At 40.5% G+C, this 18,052-nt stretch overlaps 1 protein-coding gene across 15 annotated transcripts in view; it reads left to right on the top strand.

Moving 5' to 3' along the window:
• The window catches only part of SLCO5A1 (solute carrier organic anion transporter family member 5A1), a 189,163-nt gene that overhangs the window by 129,511 nt on the left and 41,600 nt on the right, over nucleotides 1-18,052 (top strand). For all 15 annotated transcript variants that reach the window (XM_039522870.1, XM_039522869.1, XM_039522857.1 and 12 more), the window contains 2 exons: nucleotides 9,268-9,432; nucleotides 16,033-16,231. In XM_039522870.1, the coding sequence (XP_039378804.1) occupies nucleotides 9,268-9,432; nucleotides 16,033-16,231 (364 nt within the window). The remainder of the gene's footprint in view (nucleotides 1-9,267; nucleotides 9,433-16,032; nucleotides 16,232-18,052) is intronic.

The raw sequence follows: 18,052 nt of genomic DNA, 5'->3' as shown, positions 1-18,052 counted from the left end.
CAGACTCAGGAGAAGGGAAAAAAAAAAAAAAGGAATGGAGAAAAGAGAAAATTGGGTATAACATATGAAGGAAAATAGAGAGTACTGCACAGTGTAAATATCTTGGGCCAGAGCAGGTGTATAATATATAAACCAAGGTTTGATCCCATAAGTGCCGATAAATCATGAACACAAACAGATGGACTCGCAGTTTTCCTTTTACTATGTAGGTTGCATAGTTTCATAACATGGCACTGTGCCTGCATGCCTTTCAGCAATTACCTCAGCTAAGCATACTGTTCAGTTAGATTAATTAACCTACAGCTGGCATGGTATAGAAGCTAAATACTGTACTGAGTTTAAACATGCTATAAACTCTTCAGGTACATCAGGTAAGTGCATTTATATCATAATCTCTGCTTTTCTTTCTAAATTATATATTTTAAATAGAAATGGGCCTGGATCCAGACAGTCCTGAACTTTGGAGTTTACACATCTCCTAGTCCTCTGTTTCAGACTGTTTCCAATCACTTTTGCACAAGAGAATGGCAGCATGCTGATAGTCCATTACATGTGAGGACACAAGCAAAAGTTTCAGAACTGCTGGGTTAGATCTTGCTAGAGCCAGACCTCAGTCCTGCACCTAGAAAGAGTTCAATTTCATTTTCTATAACGGGCAAATATTACTCAGCAAAAGTCAGAAGACTAGGGAGAAACACGCTACTGGCTCATTGCCTGATGTCTTCCATTTAAAATAGCAAATGTCAGGAATTCAATAGACACTTGGATTGGGAGTCAGGAGATCTGGGTTCTACTCCTGATTCTGCCACTGTCCTGTTCTTTGGTGCATCACTTCACCTCTCTGTGCTTCTGTTTCTATTCCCATCCTTGATCTGTCTTGCCTCGAAGTGTTTACAATCTAAATAGACAAGGACTGTGCCCCATAATATGTTTGTACAGTGCCTAACACAATGGGGCCCTATATTGAGTGGAGCCTCTGGTTGTTACGGCAATACAAATAAATAATAATAAAATTTACTTCAAACCTCCATACATGGCATGCATATTATGCTCTATTCAGCTGTCTGGCTGCTCCCCAAGTGCATTAAGACCTGTCCCAAAAATCCGTATGAGAGCTAGTTTAAATGATTGCACTGATATAGGACAGATAATGAAACACATGGCAAAGAATCATTGTAGAATTTAATACTTGTGTTTAATATACCCATTCACAGTACTAACGTGTCTGACATAATAAGGTGCGACCTTAGCCAGTGTTAGGTTATTTCCATTTATATAAATAGTAGGGATCAGGCCATCCCAAACGTGAATGGGGGACAAGAAACTCCAAATGAAATCTCAAACATTATTTTCAAATTGTCCCATGGGGAATGGTGAAGAGGTTGTCTCTGTAAAATTGGCATGGAATTTGGCCCCCTAATACCAGAGATATGGGCATATCCACAGGGACATCTATGGAGCAGCCCTCTGACTATGTTCCTGTGTACCTTAAAAAGGGATTTCCTGTGGGCCTGCAAGGAGATAATGCTGTAAAGGGAACACTCTGCTCCCTTGGTCATCTGGCTCAGTTGTGTTAGAGTTGGGTCCCCTCTGCTCTGATTAATTAAGAAAAACCGATTAACTTGGAATGAAATTACTGAAGTAGTTTAAATTTCTTTCCCATTCTGTTTACCATGATTTAGGAACTTTTCTAGGGTAGTATTTACAATTGTTTGTCCATGACAGTGAGTCAAGCAGTGGTCTGACACATCAGTTACAGAAAATGAAATGGTGATTATAATATAGATAGATAGATAGATAGATAGATAGATATGCTCAAAACTTAGAAAAAAAAGTCACCGGTGGACTATCAGACTAATACAAGAAGGCTAGTTCTAATTTATATTTAGTTACTTATTGGTGTTATTCAAGTAATAGGCTCTCTCTCACAGTTATGGCAGTGAGTTAATGGGGAAATGTACAGCTGAGTTATTACATATTAGATACTCCTGGGGGAATTCTGTGCTACTGTGTGCATAATTAATGATTAAAAATAATTAATTTTATACGCAGAAAAAAGCTGCTGCTGAAATGCTGCTGCAGTTCCATTTTTTGCCCACCAGAGGGTGCTGTGGTTTAAGAACTGCAGCAGCTTCTGGCAGAAAATAACTGCTTCAGTTCTACCTTTTGCCCACCAGAGGGCGCTGTGGTGCTAGAACAAAGCAGCAGCTCTGAAACTATAGAAAACTATAGAAAATGATGGTGATCTTGATGATGGATTGTCTTCAGAATACTGTATGTTGAGGATGGCTTCTCCTAAACAACATAAGTCAATGCAGTTATTTAATTATTATTACCATACTGCTCATTTAGTATTACTCATTGTATTCACTGACAGTAGTACTTTAAAGGTGAAATTGTAAAAGGAAGATCTGCCCATTTCAGCTATTTATTTTTTATCACAACTGTATCTAAAATGATAGTACCATAGAGTAACAACTCTATTTTTTTGCCCAAACATGAGAATTCAATAATAGTCCAGAAGGAAGACAGGCAGTCCTTAAGAAAGAAGTATGAAATAAAAAAGTTTAACAACCTGAAGATCCTGCGTGTTCAGACATGTTCCTTTCACCATCTTCAATGCAGCTTCCTCCTGAGAAGGAACATTTCTCATGATGTTTCATTCAGGCAACCAGGCCTTGCATTTCTTTGTGGCACTGTTTGCATTTTGCACACATGCCTGTTTTACCCACAGGTAGAGGAACTTCATTAAAATATTCCCAAACTGGGTCTCTTTTACTACCTGCTGCCATTATAAGTTTTCTCTTCTAGTGAGAGAATAGTATGGTAGGTCTCAAATCAGTGAAGGCTACACTCAGAAAGACCTCAAGACTTCTGGAATGTGCTGCTCAAACAGTTTTACTTTTGTTTCTACTGCCTGTCCCTCCCTTCTCACATTTATCTCCAGACGTCTTCTCCTTGTCCAGATCTATTCCGCCCTCAACAATCTTCTGTTCATTGAACTTTTTGAAACTTTGCACTTTTAGAGAGAGGTAAGGGATTGACTCTGTGTACACAAATTTGCAGAGGGACAATAGAGTTGAGGTCTGTTATTTATCACCTCTATATATTATTTATTTATTTAAAACATTTTTGCTGTTAACAAGCATGTTATCTCTGGAGACACAAATCTACAGTTTGAGAACTGCAAAACTAAGCATCTCAGATAGTATCTTCTAGACTGAGCACTGAGTCCCATTGAGCAGATAAAAAGATTACCCTAACTAATCTATACAGACGCCCCTGGAACCCCATAAAATTGGGTCCCTAATGCATGAACTATTGGAACTCATTTACAAAACTTTTCTTAAACATGACATGAATATATTGTCTCATACTATAGAATTAGAATTTATAATCTCTATTCCATAATGAGCTATCTTTTAGCTATAATGTATCTTAATTAAAACTATCTTTAGATAGGTTTTTCTTCAAAGAACATTTTATCAAAAAAAATCTGATTTAAATTTAAAATAATCTGATTTTTTTTAAAATCATTGATTTTAATCCACCTGGCCCAGGTTCCTTCCCAGCAATTTACTTCCCTCTCCTTCAGCTGCTCCATTACCTCCTGACTCCTCCAAGCCTTTGGACTACTTCTGAGGGGTGCGGGAAATACGGTTTTGTATTGTTTAAATGAATTGTTACTCAGAGTTCTGTATTAATATGCCTACTAAGGAATCTATTTGTCAAAAAACATTTCCTGAATCTTTTTTGTTATCTGTATTGTTACAGACATACTTGCTGACGGGTATTTTGAAATAAATGACAAAAAATAATTGTGATTGGTGTGATTATATTGTGTTATTTTGACAAATAAAATATGCAGAATTTTGCAGAATTTTAAAATATTGTGTGCAGAATTTTTAATTTTTGTTGTGGAAATTTTAATTTTTTTGTGCAGAATTTCCCCAGAACTAAATAGAGTAGCTTGTATGTATTGATATTTTTATAAGGGTGAATTTTTTACAAGCAATGTAACTGATAGAGATTTATTTTGTTTTCTTCCACGTCTATTTTTTACATGGTTAGAGAATGAAAGGGCATCCTTAGAAAATGACAAAATGGTGGAAGGCCGCAAGTTCTTGTTAAACAACAGTATTCTTATATTTGTGCCATTGATGTGCATTATGCAAAAATAAGTGCTAATATTTTTGTTGTAATAAGAAACAGCAGTAAGATTTCAAAAGGTTTAATGACAATTCTGAAGCAAAAGACTAGGCCTGTGATAAGCGGTTGATTGCCACAAACCTTACAAAAATAAAGATAATACTTGAAATATTGGACACTTGGATATTGTAAAGACTTTAAGGATCCATTATTTTATATCCACAATTCCAACATACTGTCTGATCTTAAATAATTATTATGACTGGCAAATTTAGCTATTTTCAGTTTTTTTGCTTATTGTACCGATTTTGTGGTTTTTTAAATTCATAATGTAATTAAACTTTATAAAGCTTCTGCCAGACAGAGTTTTGTTTTTGTCATGTTAGGATAGTAGTGAAAACCTAATTTTGGATGTGCATTTTATTTCCATAGTGGCTTTGTTTAATTTGCACTAACTTTGTCCCCTGTGCTAGAGAACTGTAGTTCAGTTTCCAGAGAACTCTGGCTCATACTGATATTAAGTTATATAGCTGGAGCCTGAGGCTGTTAGGAGGTGACTTGCATTATATAATGTCCAGAAAAAAATTCTCTGTTTTAACCCAATAATTTGGAATAATCAAATTAGAGTTTGCCTCTGAAGAATCTATCACAGGTTTTATAGGACACCTAATACATGGTACAGGACATTTAGAGTTTTACTTAGCCCTATGTAGACATACAACCCAAAAGGATATATTCAATAAAGCTGCTAGTTTTTAATTAATAATGAACTTTAGCATATTAAATTGAGCTCTCAGTAACCTGAGAGATGCAACTAAAAATGTATTCAAATTAAAACCTCAGATCAGAAGTCCAGCACAAAATATCAATTTAGTATCTCTATAATGAGCTATACCAAAATCCTGAACCCAAACACTCCAGAAACTGAGTTTCCCCATGTAGACTGGACTATGAACTTTGCCAAGTGTTGTGACATTTGGATTTGGCATTTTATAGAGATACTGTGATTCAGTCCTGGGTCCAGAGTTCAGCTTCGACTACTTGGTTTCATCTTATTTCTAGAGATAATACTTAGTTTATCATCATCGTAAAAGGGCTGTTCTATCTGTGGTGGCCATTGTTTCGGAAGTTAGAATGAACAGAATATAGTCCATGCTTTGGCCAGCATTCACCCTGTTGTGAACTATTGTTCACTGCCTAATTTTTGCATCATTTTCCTTCCAAGTCACTCACTACTGAAAACCAAATTCATCTCTCTCTCTCTCTCTCTGATGCGATTGTTCATGAAATTACAAATGGATCATGGAGAATGCCAAAGATTGCTATACTGAATTCTCAACTCTGAGGGAGGTTGGGCTAGGAGACATGGACTAGCCAGTCAGTTTCCATCTTCTCTGCCCTTTCTGTGGTGCTTTGTAAGGCTGCCTTCTCAAAGAAGAGAAAAGTGCAGGGAGTAGCCCTGCCAGCAGGCAGCAGTGGGACTCAGTGGGGTTGACCTGTCGATCGAGGGTTTTCTACTGTGCTCATCACCACAGCAGCTGCCCACTACATATGTTTAAAAACCCCAAATAGGCAAACTGAAATCCAGTTTCCAGTGGCAATAAAATCAGCCAGGGCTTTCCCTGCCACCTCTTCTCCACTCTCATGCTCCCAGCAGCAGAAGTCCACTGCTTTGGGAGGCTGCCGGCTGTATATTTTTGGGGTCGATTATGGCTGCATGGTTGCTCCTGGGGTGCACTGGTGCCTGTTCTGCTTCTCTTCCTTATTAATCCAGGTTTTGAGGGAAAATTAGGTTCTTGGTCCTCCACCTTATCTCAGGGGTACCCTTTGTACTGCTCCCCTCCACCAGCCCAACAGTAGCGGTTCTCTTCAAAGCTAGGCTGCCCCTGGGAGCCCAGACCCTCTGCTGTGATATCTGAGGCCCTTCAAAACTTATTTAAATAAATTGGCCCAGTTAGGGCTACAATTAACATTGACAGCCTCCCAGCCCCTTTAAAAATCACCCCACAGACTGAGGAATGAGAGATACACTAGGAGTTAATGTTATTGTAGTGAATTGGATATTTTTCTCTTAAATTTCTTTTTGAATGTATGATAAACATGTGTTTTTATGTCTTGAATCTGTAATATAGCCATCATACAGTTTTAGAAGTGTTTCCTTTTTGTCCTTGTCATTCTAATTTGGTTTCCAAAAATGTTTATTGATATATTTTTGGCATTGTCATGAAACTGTAACATCATCTCCTTACATTTGCATCGATATCTTATCTTCCTGCCCCCAATGTCACCTTATTTCTTTCTGTTTTGACATTGCAGTATCATAAATGTTCAATAACAGTGATGCAGGCTTAACTGCCTTGTCTATTCTAGAATATTTATGTTTCAAAATAAATGAAAGCTTCTTAGCACAATTTATGGATTAATTCTTTCCACCAAATTTTATATTTAAAGTTTAATACTTTACTTTGTAAAGCTCGCAAGAAAACATCTGAAACTGGATCAAAATGATAAATCCTCCCATCTATAATCGATTTACTAGAATTTTGACGGACTAGAAGAGATTAAAATTGGATGCAGACTGACAGTTTACATGCTGATATGCAGCCTGACCACTTTTGAAATGACAAGGGCCTAAATCTGTCTTGCTTTGTTCATACAAGTAATCCAACTGAAGTCAACTGAGCAAAGACAGCAGGATTTGACCTTAGAGTACTAAACCCCACTGCACATGCTTTATAACAAGCATACAACTCAACTGTTCAGCACCTCTGTAATATATTCAATCTAGAGCCCATTAAAGTGTTCAGTGGAGCCCAACTCTCCGGCTCACAAATACAGGACACAAGATACAGATCTTGGAGTCATCGTGGATAGTTCTCTGAAGATGTCCTTGCAGTGTGCAGCGGCAGTCAAAAAAGCAGCAGGATGTTAGGAATCATTCAAAAAGGGATGGAGAATAAGACGGAGAATATCTTATTGCCCTTATATAAATCCATGGTACGCCCACATCTTGAATACTGTGTACAGATGTGGTCTCCTCATCTCAAAAAAGATATACTGGCATTAGAAAAGGTTCAGAGAAGGGCAACTTAAATGATTAGGGGTTTGGAACGGGTCCCATATGAGGAGAGATTAAAAAGACTAGGACTTTTCAGCTTGGAAAAGAAACTAAGAGGGGATATGCTAGAGGTATATAAAATCATGAGTGGTGTGGAGAAAGTGAATAAGGAAAAGTTACTTACTTGTTCCCATAATATAAGAACTAGGGGCCACCAAATGAAATTAATGGGCAGCAGGTTTAAAACAAATAAAAAGAAGTTCTTCTTCACACAGCGCACAGTCAACCTGTGGAACTCCTTGCTTGAGACAGTTGTGAAGGCTAGGACTATAACAGGGTTTAAAGGAGAACTAGATAAATTTATGGAGGTTAAGTCCATTAATAGCTATTAGCCAGGATGGGTAAGGAATGGTGTCCCTAGCCTTCGTTTGTCAGAGGATGGAGATGGATGGCAGGAGAGAGATCACTTGATCATTACCTGCTAAGTTCACTCTCTCTGGGACACCTGGCATTGGTCACTGTTGGTAGTCAGGATACTGGGCCTGATGGACCTTTGGTCTGACCCAGTATGGCCATTCTTATGTTCTTATGACTCTGCCAGTGGGAACGGGACTGGGAAGGGGGAGCTGGAGGATTCCAGGTGGCTGTGGTTCTCAGTTCGACCTGAAGGAAGGAGGTGGCATGCAGGAAACTCTGTACAAGCCTGGGACCCAGCATCAGGCTTTTTCTCTCTCTGGCAGGAAGTGGGGAGGGTATCTGAGCTGGGGGTAGCCCACGGCTGGGCTCTGTGGGGCAAGGGCGTGCAGGTGCTTTGGCTGGGGGGGCCCTGCAGCTGGGCCCTGGAGGGGAGGGGGTTTGGGTGTCTGGACTGGGGGATACCCCACAGCTGGGTTCTGGGGGGGAAGGGAGTGCAGGTGTCTTGGTTGGGGGGGCTGAAGTTGGCTCTGGGGGAGAGGGGGTGTGGGTGTCTGGGCTGCGGGGGACGCAACTGGGTTTTTAGGGGAAGTGGTGCAGGTGTCTGGGCTGGGGGGCACCCCACGGCTGTGCTCTGGGGGTGAAGGGATGTGGGTATCTGGGCTGGGGGTGGGCGTGGCTGGGCTCTGGGGGGAGGGGACAGAGAAATAGGAAATGGGTGGTCATAGAGGTTTTTTTAGCTTTCTAATCCTAGGAAATATTTTTTTGTTGTCTGTATTGTTACAGCCGTAGTTGCCGACAAGTATTTTGAAATAATTACCAAAATAATTGAAACTGGTGTGATTACATTATGCTATTTTGATAAATAAAATTTGCAGAATTTTAACATTTTGTGCATAGAATTTTTAATTTTTTTGGCACAGAATTCCCCCAGGAGTATATGTGCTTTCAGTCTTAACAGGTTTTTTTCTTTTTTTTTCCCTTTTGGGACTTTTATATGTGGTTTATTGATACAACTAATTAATATTTTTTAATTTTCAGCATGTTAGATCTACATGCATTATTAATAAATATGGCTAAATATCATATCCTACTGGTTACCTTCCTAAATTATGGCATTATCATCAATGGATCCCAAATACAATTTTTTAAAACTTTGTTTATTTAGGCAAAATTACAATAAAATGTTAACATACTACAAGTGATAGATTGATTTATGTGGACTATCTTGATCATGTAGAGTGCAAGAAACAATCTTATTGGTACAGAAACATCAGAATTTTGTATCTTCAGAAGTGAAAGATACATCAAAGAAATTCTGAAATTACTTAAAACTATTCCTGCTTTTTTGCTATTTCAGCACTACCACCCAAAGCCTCTATTCCTGCAAGCAGATGTGCTATAATGGACTCCTATGCCTGTGCAGGGCTGGAGTAGGGCCTAGACGGGTACATTCAGATAACAGAAGAACAAAGGGAAATATTTCCAATCCAAACTATAGATGCTCTTTTCTTTTCTTTTTCACTTAGCAAATATGGCTGAATGTTAAGAAACCATTATTTACAGTCCATCTCAAAGAAAGTCAATTTGTTTTGTTTTCCATTCATTATTTATAACATTTATTTGTTGTTTTTGTCATTTTGTAGAGCTTCCAAGAGCAGCTGTCAGGATCTTAAGCAACATGACATTCCTTTTTGTGAGTTTGTCATACACAGCTGAGAGTGCCATTGTTACTGCTTTTATTACCTTCATTCCCAAGTTCATCGAGTCACAGTTTGGCATCCCAGCTTCCAATGCCAGCATCTACACTGGTAAGGCATTGCCTCTATCACAACATTGAAAGGATTATCGTTTTCTGACCACTGAAACAAAAGCAATAGAGGAAAAAAATAAAACTGGCTTTAAAATGATAATCTTACCAGCTAAATAATGTCTAACTTTACTTTTTCGGTTCAGAATTCCAGTAGTTCCGTGGGAGTTTGCTATGTTTGTTTAATAAAACGTGAACCAAATGTTGTTGTTTTTGTTTTGTACAAGTGCGGAACTTGCCATTTTTTTAGGTTATATTAAAGTTTTATTGTGAGGGGAAAAATATGGGGAAATACCATCACACTCATAGACCTTAGGGTCAGAAGTGACCATTATGATCACGTGCAAATTACAGAGAATCTGCCATTAGTTTAAAAGGTCTTATCAGTTCTTATATTGTTTAATATTAATTTCTTAAAAGCTAATTTTACTTTGTACTCCTCAACCTTTACAATGTCCCTCCCTTCCTTTCTGTCCAGTGACCAAATGACTTGTCTATGCCCTACTCATTCATCTTCCACCTTGACTATTGCAATCTCCTCCTCGTTTATTTATTTAGAACAGCCTTGCCACAATCCAGCCCATCCACAATGCTGCTGCCAGAATCATCTCTCTCATCACTTAAATTATGTACCCGTCCTCTTGGAGAGATTTCACCAGCTTGCCATTGCAACGTGCATCAAGTTCAAACTTTTGTCCTTGTTTTAAAAGTCCTATCTTATACAGCCCGATCTGGTAATGTGTTCCCTGGGGACAGACCCCCATGCACTCACATGAAGCCCGACTGATTTCACTGCGGCTCTGTGTGGGTGCAAGGGGCCTCCTATGCAGAATGATTTACAGAATTGGGCACCATGTGTTGGCCCTGCTCTCTTGACTCTGCTGATGAAAGCAGCCTTTGCTACTCCTCTCATTTCCTTCTCTTACAAACATCTTTGTGCTTTCTTCTGAGCTGCCTCCTGCATTCCCATGCATGGAATGACCTCCTCAAACCTGTTCACCGGCCCACCTCCCTTTCCTTGTTCAGATCCCTCCTAAAAACTCACATCTTTCATCTCACCTCTGAGAACCAAGGGAGAGAAACACAACATTTTAAAAAATAATACAAAACTATCAAGATCATTCTGCCCTGAGTAACGGACCTGTTACATACCTCCCTGTGTAACAAAGCCCCTGGTTGGCCCATCTATGGGGATTGAACCCAGAAACTCTGGGGCTAAATGCATGACTTTCTACTGTTTGAGTGAAAAGAGCTGGCCCAGTAACTTGGAGGCAGAAACACACTCATAAAACTCTTTGTTATTCAGCCACCAGAGGGAGACAAAGGTCCATGCTGGTATAATATGGATTACACTTGTCCTTTTCCCTCTGTTTTTGTTGGTAATTCACCCTGCCTCCTTTGTCACACCACTGTTAAATTGGCAGCCTTTTAGGGTAGGGGCCACATCTTTGAAAGGCATCCACCGCTATTTTTGGTACTCAGAAATATTGAAGAAATAATAACAAAACAAGCAATAATAAGCCTTGATCTTTCCCTGCATGGCCTATTTTGAACTTCTTTGAATATGCACCATTTTAGAAGGAAAACCATTCCAGCTTTTCACTTTCAGTATCTTTTCATTTCTGTAGTCAGAAACACTAATTCTCTTAAAGTTATTCTCTTTTCCCATTTTTTCCTGGTTCTGAAGCAGTTCAAGCGTGTCTGTTGCTGTACAATATACATTAAAAATTCCATAGTTCTTGAGATGCACAATGACCCTGTGAAACTCAGTCACAAATTATTATTGAAGCAAGGAGTTTAGCAAGATTAAAAACAGGGATGATCATTTATATGATAGAATATCCAGTTACATTAAGTAAGATTAAAAAAATGGGAGGAAAATAAACCCACATGCTTCAGGACATGCCAACCATTAACTGAGAATGGTAGGAAAAATCTTCCTCTATAGGCAAGCTATTCCATAATTGCCAACTTCAAGGTTTTTTTTTTTTCCCCCATCTGTCTCTGAAGCACATGTTACTGGCCACCATCAGAGACAGGATACTGAACTAGATGGACCACTCATCTGATCTAGTGTGGCAATTTCTATATTACTGGAAGGCAACGTGACAACAAATCCCTGGCCGTTATTCGAATACTCCAAACTTCAAAATGGAGTCACTTCCCCACCTCCCAGCCCCAGCTATGCGCCAGCGGGTGAGTGAAGTACCAATGGACTAGGCATGCATAATCACTCCAGAAGAGGAGGGAGAACTGTAGGAGAAGGAGAGAACGCTGTTTGGTTGCATGGATCCAGGAAAGGAGAGGAAGCAATGTGAGATGGAGAGACAGGGAATAAGAGGATCTGAGTTGGAACCTTGGGTGTCTATCTAGTCCGGGGTTGGTGAGAAAAAAAAAGAGCAGTCTTTCTGGGATCCTGATCAGGGCAGTGGGAAGTAGTAGCAATGGGAGTTTTCTATGGGAGCCTGTGGAGCGGGGAGAGACATCCTGTGCAGGGCATGAAATTAATGAATTATATCATACAGATGCTTGCAGTGATGTTGTAGTCGTGTTGGTTCCAGGATATGAGAGACACAAGGTAGGTGAGGTAATACTTTTTATTGGACCGTTTGTGGGCAGAAGGGACAAGCTTTTGAGCTTCACAGAGCTCTTCTTCAGGTCTCCTGAAGAGTCACTAGGTTAGTTGAAGAAGAGATCTGGGTAGCTCAGAAACTTATCCTTTCTACCAACAGAAGTTGGTCCAATGAAAGATATTACTTTGTCTCTCATATAAAATATAATGGCAGTTATGATTTATGGGACGTTAATTCCTGCTGATGGTTCTAGTGGTTACACAAACTAGGAGTTTTGCTCTCATGATTTATGGCATCACTGGTAGTTTTGATGGAATTATTGACCCATAACTCACATTAGAGGCTGTATACACACAAGAACAAGTGCCAATAAAACATTCATGTGAGACAAAACACGCAAAAGTTGGGAAATTCCAAAAAGTTAGGACTAGATTGAGCCTTTGCTGTATCCTGAGTATGCAGCAGTGGATAGCTGCACTGCCCCAGAGAAGATCCTCAGGGAGTAATTGTGACTCTCAAAAAAATCACAGTGCCCACTTACTACTGTGGCAGGTGGGTAATTTCCTAAAGTTATTTAGTAACATTAAATTTTTCTAGAGTTCTTTTGAAGGTAAAAGAAGATTTGGAGGTAGCCAGTGTACACAGTTACACCAGTGGAGCTTGTAAATTACTTGTACTGTTAGTTTACAAGCTCTTCTAGCTTCAGTTGCAGTGTAATTTGTAAATTTTTTTAACCAAAATATCTGCACTTCAGCTGTGCACTTAACTAGCTGTACACATATGCTCGGTGCATCTATCTTTGTGTGGCCAGCTGGAAACCTAATGAGATTTTGCACAGTGCATTTTCAATTGGCAATTTACAAACAGCCATCTCTTTGTTAAATTTCATTCAATTTCTTTTCTCAAACAAAGCAAAGGCATTAGTCAGGGAGGATTAAATCCATGCCAGATTTCAAGTTTTGAACTTGAGTTTCCTTTGCTGTAGTCTTTTATTTAAAAAAAAAAAAGTGGTTAGAATTTTTTAAATGCAAAAAGTTTAATTTTCCCACCCATCGTGAACTAAAAAAACCCCAAACACTTAAAGCTCTTAAACTTTCTAAAAACAAACAACAAGAAGTTGACTTCAGGGCAGAGGCTAAACTTGGAAAATTTCAGCTCAAAAGAGAAAATGATTTTGTAGATTATAAAAGTGTGTGAAGAAAGAGGGTTATATTTTGCAATCTAAACTCTTTTGCATTCACTAGTAACTTCTACTGTTCCTAAATATAGTACTATACAGTAAACTGGTTCCACTTCTTTTCTAGAAAAGGTGTAGTGTACAACTCACACAGAATTGATTTTTGAAATCTCTGCTACTCCCTTTGGAAATGCAACACTGGGAGCAAATATTGCAGGTTTCTGTAAGCAGACTATTAGCTGTTATGATCATCTTTTCTCCTGTGGGAAAGCTTCAAGTGCTGCAGCATTCTGACAACAGCAAAAAGGACAGAGCCCAAAAATTGCTGACTGAAAACTGATCTTGCCTTGGGGTACTAGATACAGCATCATATTTTGTGCACATACAAAAAATCCTGTTTGCCAAACCATCATTGTAAAATAAAGCAAAGTGCAGTACAATGGCTTACTATCAAATCTCAGTTTTGTTCCATTATATGACTTTGAAAGTGAAAAATGAATACTTCAATTAGATGTATATACTTTGCTTTGGAAGCTCCTGTGGAAGAGCCATTGTAGTAGTGACTATGTTGTTCTGATCGTTTATTACCTTCCATTTAACATACACTGTATGAAAAAAATATGTAAGTATCAAATTCTGCTTTGCACAGGGGGCAAAAATGCATTCCAAGCTCCATGATATAATGAGTGAATGTATTCTGCTGCAGGCTTCCCTCTGTGCTACCAACTAGCTGCAGGTCAGCGTGTTCCTGTCCCCTTCCCTTAGGGTGACTTTTTCCCCCCGATGGACACATAGAGGAAGAAGTCCATGTGCTCCTTGAGTGCACGGTTTTCAATTGTTCCCTAGTTCTTGCCTGAGTGGGATGAATGTGGAGGGGGTGGGGGGAAGGGGAGACAAGCATTCTCCTTATCCCCTCAGCTCCTGTTCTAGGGCCAAGGACAATGGATGGCAGAGCAGCACAGCTTTCTGTAATAACTGAAAACCAAGCCAGAAAGAGGTAGCGAGGTCATTGAATGCAAAGGATGGGTCAGAAGGAGGTATCTGGAAGAATGAAGGTAAATTATAGGGAGTGGGGAAGGAGAATAAAATAGTGTGAGGAGTTTTTTGCAGAAAGTTGGGAAGAGCAACAAGATGGACAATACACAGGGCCAGATCCTGACTTGCTGTAACTTGATATAGCTGAGGACCGATGCTTAAAGAGCGTTCCAAATTGTCCTGCTCTTCTGTCCTTGTGTTTGTGCCCTACCTCAGAACAGGTACTGCCTGGTGGATTCAGTTAATTGAGTTATCATTTTGCTATTTGTCCCTTTTGATAAATATTGAGAGAGAAAATGTTCAGAATGGGTAAAAAGGTTGGAATTATGTCCTTCTCGCATTCATATCCAATTGTTTATTCTCCTGGGAGTTAACAGCTCTTAAGTTGTTCCCTAAGAAGAGACATTCTTTTAGAAAGAATTAAAAATATTAACGCCCACTCTGTTGGGAGATTGAGAGGTCTTTCTAATTCCACACAGAATTATTATTAAGATCTTAGGTTCACAGTTGGTGTAGTAATTATGGTGGCATTGCTTATAACATTTATTAACAGTTATTTTCACATTTCCAACCTCATACTTGTTACAGAGATTTCCTTCTGCAAATGTTTTTAGGTAAAGCAGGGGAGGACACGAATGTTCTCTCATGACTGCAGCTGTATTACAATATGGTTTTCAGTAGATTTTTGTTTTACTTCTCCCATCATTTAAAAAAAATAAGAACACCTATCATGATTTTTTCAGCCCACTTTCACTGGATGCAACTGTCTGAAAGCTTCTAAATTCACATTTGATGCTGAATGAATCTCCCGGAGCAAGCCCATCACTTAAAGATGTACAATAAGAAGCAATGGGCAGTGAGAGCCAGGAGAGGCTAGGAAAAACAGGAACTTTGCACAGTTTAGCAACTCCACAGGGCACTGGGAGATAGGGCTAGCTTGTGGCCCCACTACAACACTACCAATTGATGTTCGTAGCAGCAAAGTCACAGTTCTTAGTTATAAATATGTCAGGGCTTAAAGTTTATTGTGCTCTAAATTTTAAGTGCCAAGTCTTTCAAGTGGTAGAATGCTAAGGGCCAGATTTGGATACCTTCACTCACAGTGAATCTGCAAGTAGTCCTGTTAAAATCAACGGGACCACTCATGAGACATGGTAATACTCAACATGAGTAAAGATATCAAAATCTGGATATCAGCTGGTTAGCGTCTATGACCATAAAAGTTTACAGAGCTCCTAGAAGAAAGACTCATTAGGCTGTTAGAACAAGGTAGGCTTATGAAGTTTGGTCCGGCCCTGAAGGTTTGGATTAGTACATATACTTCACTGGGGCTCATCATAGGAGTAAGAAAAGCAGGATTTACCCCAACATTTGAACTAATTCTTCAGAATTTCACTAATTTAAACTGGATCAATCTGCATTCCTTGTGATGTTTTGGGGACAGCCCAGAGCGGTAAGGAGTCCTGTCATCGCCTGCCCTGTAACCTTTGAGGTCTTTGTGCTGTGCAGCTATGTTTCAATTCCCCACCACCAGTAGCCAGCCCACTCTGAAATAAATACAAATCAATATTTCTGCTTGTATATGCAATTTTTCTTTTTCTGCTGCTGGGAAAATCATAAAGAAGCTTTTATTAATCCTTTGACATCAGACCAGAGCGCTAAAAATTCTGACTCAGTTTGCTGGTAGTGAATTAGTCAATGAGGGCCATATTGTGGAATTTGTCATAATCTAATTAGGGGGTGAAACCAATGTTTATTTTTTATTCTCTCTCCACAGTTCCTATTTTAACCTTACATTTCACTTTCCTCCAAACAGGTGTGATTATTGTCCCAAGTGCTGGTGTTGGCATTGTGCTAGGTGGCTACATTATTAAAAAGCTCAAACTTGGTGCAAGAGAGTCTGCGAAGCTGGCTATGATTTGCAGTGGTGTGTCTTTGCTGTGCTTTTCAACGCTTTTCATTGTTGGATGTGACAGCATTAATCTAGGGGGCATAAATATCCCATACACAACAGGGTAAGTGTTTTTGCAATTATTGCAGTGCCAGCTATTTGCAAAAGCCTGCTAGAAATCTAGCTATTTTATTTTATTTAAAAATTAGCTATTTTTGAAGTCCATTCATCAAACAAGAACTCGGTGAACACAGTCAGATAAATACATGGTTTAACTGTCTGGTCAAAATTTGTTTATTTTATAGCTGATTGACAATGAAAGTCTATCAAACACTCATTTGAGTGGCCTACGTATTCTTGGTCCTGCCTGAGCCTGAAGGGGCTAGATGGTTGAACTTATTTTGCCTGATATCAAACCCATTCAAGTATCTTGGGTTTGGAAGTTCAGTTTTGAACTCCAACACTAGTGGGTTTGTGTTCCACTCGGAGACACCATGAAGAAAGCAGAGTAGGAGGAGAGAAAACTATCCAATAAAAAATGGGGTAAAAGAGGGGACAGAGAATTGACCACATGAAAAACAGAAAGGCAGAAGGTGATAAAAGGAAGAAAGAACAAAATAGAAAAAAAATCAAATAAGAAAATAAATACTGGGTCCTGTCTTCTTGTGCTGTTATGTGTCTGCTTTGTACCTCACTGCCAGCAGAATCTAGCCATAGAGCTGGGGAAACCAGCCCCTGAAGAAGCAGCCAAATGCAGGGGGATCCTCCATTGTTGTAAAGCTGGCCTGGTGTCTCCTATGCCACAGCCCTCCTTGATTCTGACGCAGATAGGTAGGGGCCAGTGCTGAGGGTCAGGCTGTAGAGTGAAATGATCTTGGGGAGGTGCCATCGTGTCCATAGGCGGCAGGTTTGTATAATTTTTGGTGGGGCCCAAAATGGTGGTGCCCCCCCGCTTCCGCCAGGGGCGGCTCTAGAAATTCCACCGCCCCAAGCAGGGCAGCGCGCCGCGCCGCTTGCGCCGCCCTTCCCTGGTCCCGCGGCCAGGGCAGAAGTGCCTGCGGACGGTCCTGTGGTCCCGCGGCTCCGGTGGAGCATCCGCAGGCATGCCTGCAGGAGCTCCGTCCGAGCCACGGGACCAGCGCACCCGCTGCAGTCATGCCTGCGGCAGGTCCGCTCCTCCCGGGGCTCCTGTGGACCTCCCACAGGCATGACTGCGGAAGGTCCGCCGGAGCCAAATGCCGCCCTGCCAGGACAGTGCCGCCCCACTCGCCTGCTTGGCGCGTTGGGGTCTGGAGCCGGCCCTGGCTCCCGCCCTGTAAGCCGATATAAAATGAAGCTACAATGCATCAGTGCCACAAGATTACAAAGGTCAATTAAAAGTGGAAAGTCAGAAGCAGCACTTGCCTACTTCAATATACAGTATTATATTTTGTTGCACCTGTTGTGATGAAGTGGGAATGTCCTTAATATTTTCTCTGAATACTGTATGGGTGCCTCAGTTTCCCCTGCAAGATGCCAACTGAAGGTGTTGGGGACAAAGATCAGGTGGCCTCCTTGTCCAGAAGAGACACAGAGGCCAGAGGAGGAGTGTCAGTTTGGAGCTGGCTGGGGAAATGGGGAGAGACCCAGAATTTGGTTCTGGGCTCCCCACCCCCCAAGATGGACCTGACAGAGGGGTTCTGTTTTCTGTACCTACGAGCTCTGTTTAAACTGTGTTCCCGTCATCTAATAAATCTTCTGTTTTACTGTCTGGCTGAGAGTCACATCTGACTGCGGAGTTGGGGTGCAGGGACCTCTGGTTGCCCCAGGACCAGCCTGGGCAGACTCACTTTGGAAAGTGCATGGTGTGGAAGGGCATGCTGAATGCTCCGAGGTCAGACCCAGGAAGGTGTAAGCTTCTTGCCCTGGAGACAGTCTGCTCCGAGAGGGGAGGCTCCCCCAGAGT

The sequence above is a fragment of the Mauremys reevesii genome, linkage group 2 (assembly GCF_016161935.1).
Source record: "Mauremys reevesii isolate NIE-2019 linkage group 2, ASM1616193v1, whole genome shotgun sequence".
Taxonomy (NCBI): domain Eukaryota; kingdom Metazoa; phylum Chordata; order Testudines; family Geoemydidae; genus Mauremys; species Mauremys reevesii.
Note: the sequence above shows the minus strand (reverse complement) of the source record. Positions and strands in the feature narration are given on the sequence as shown.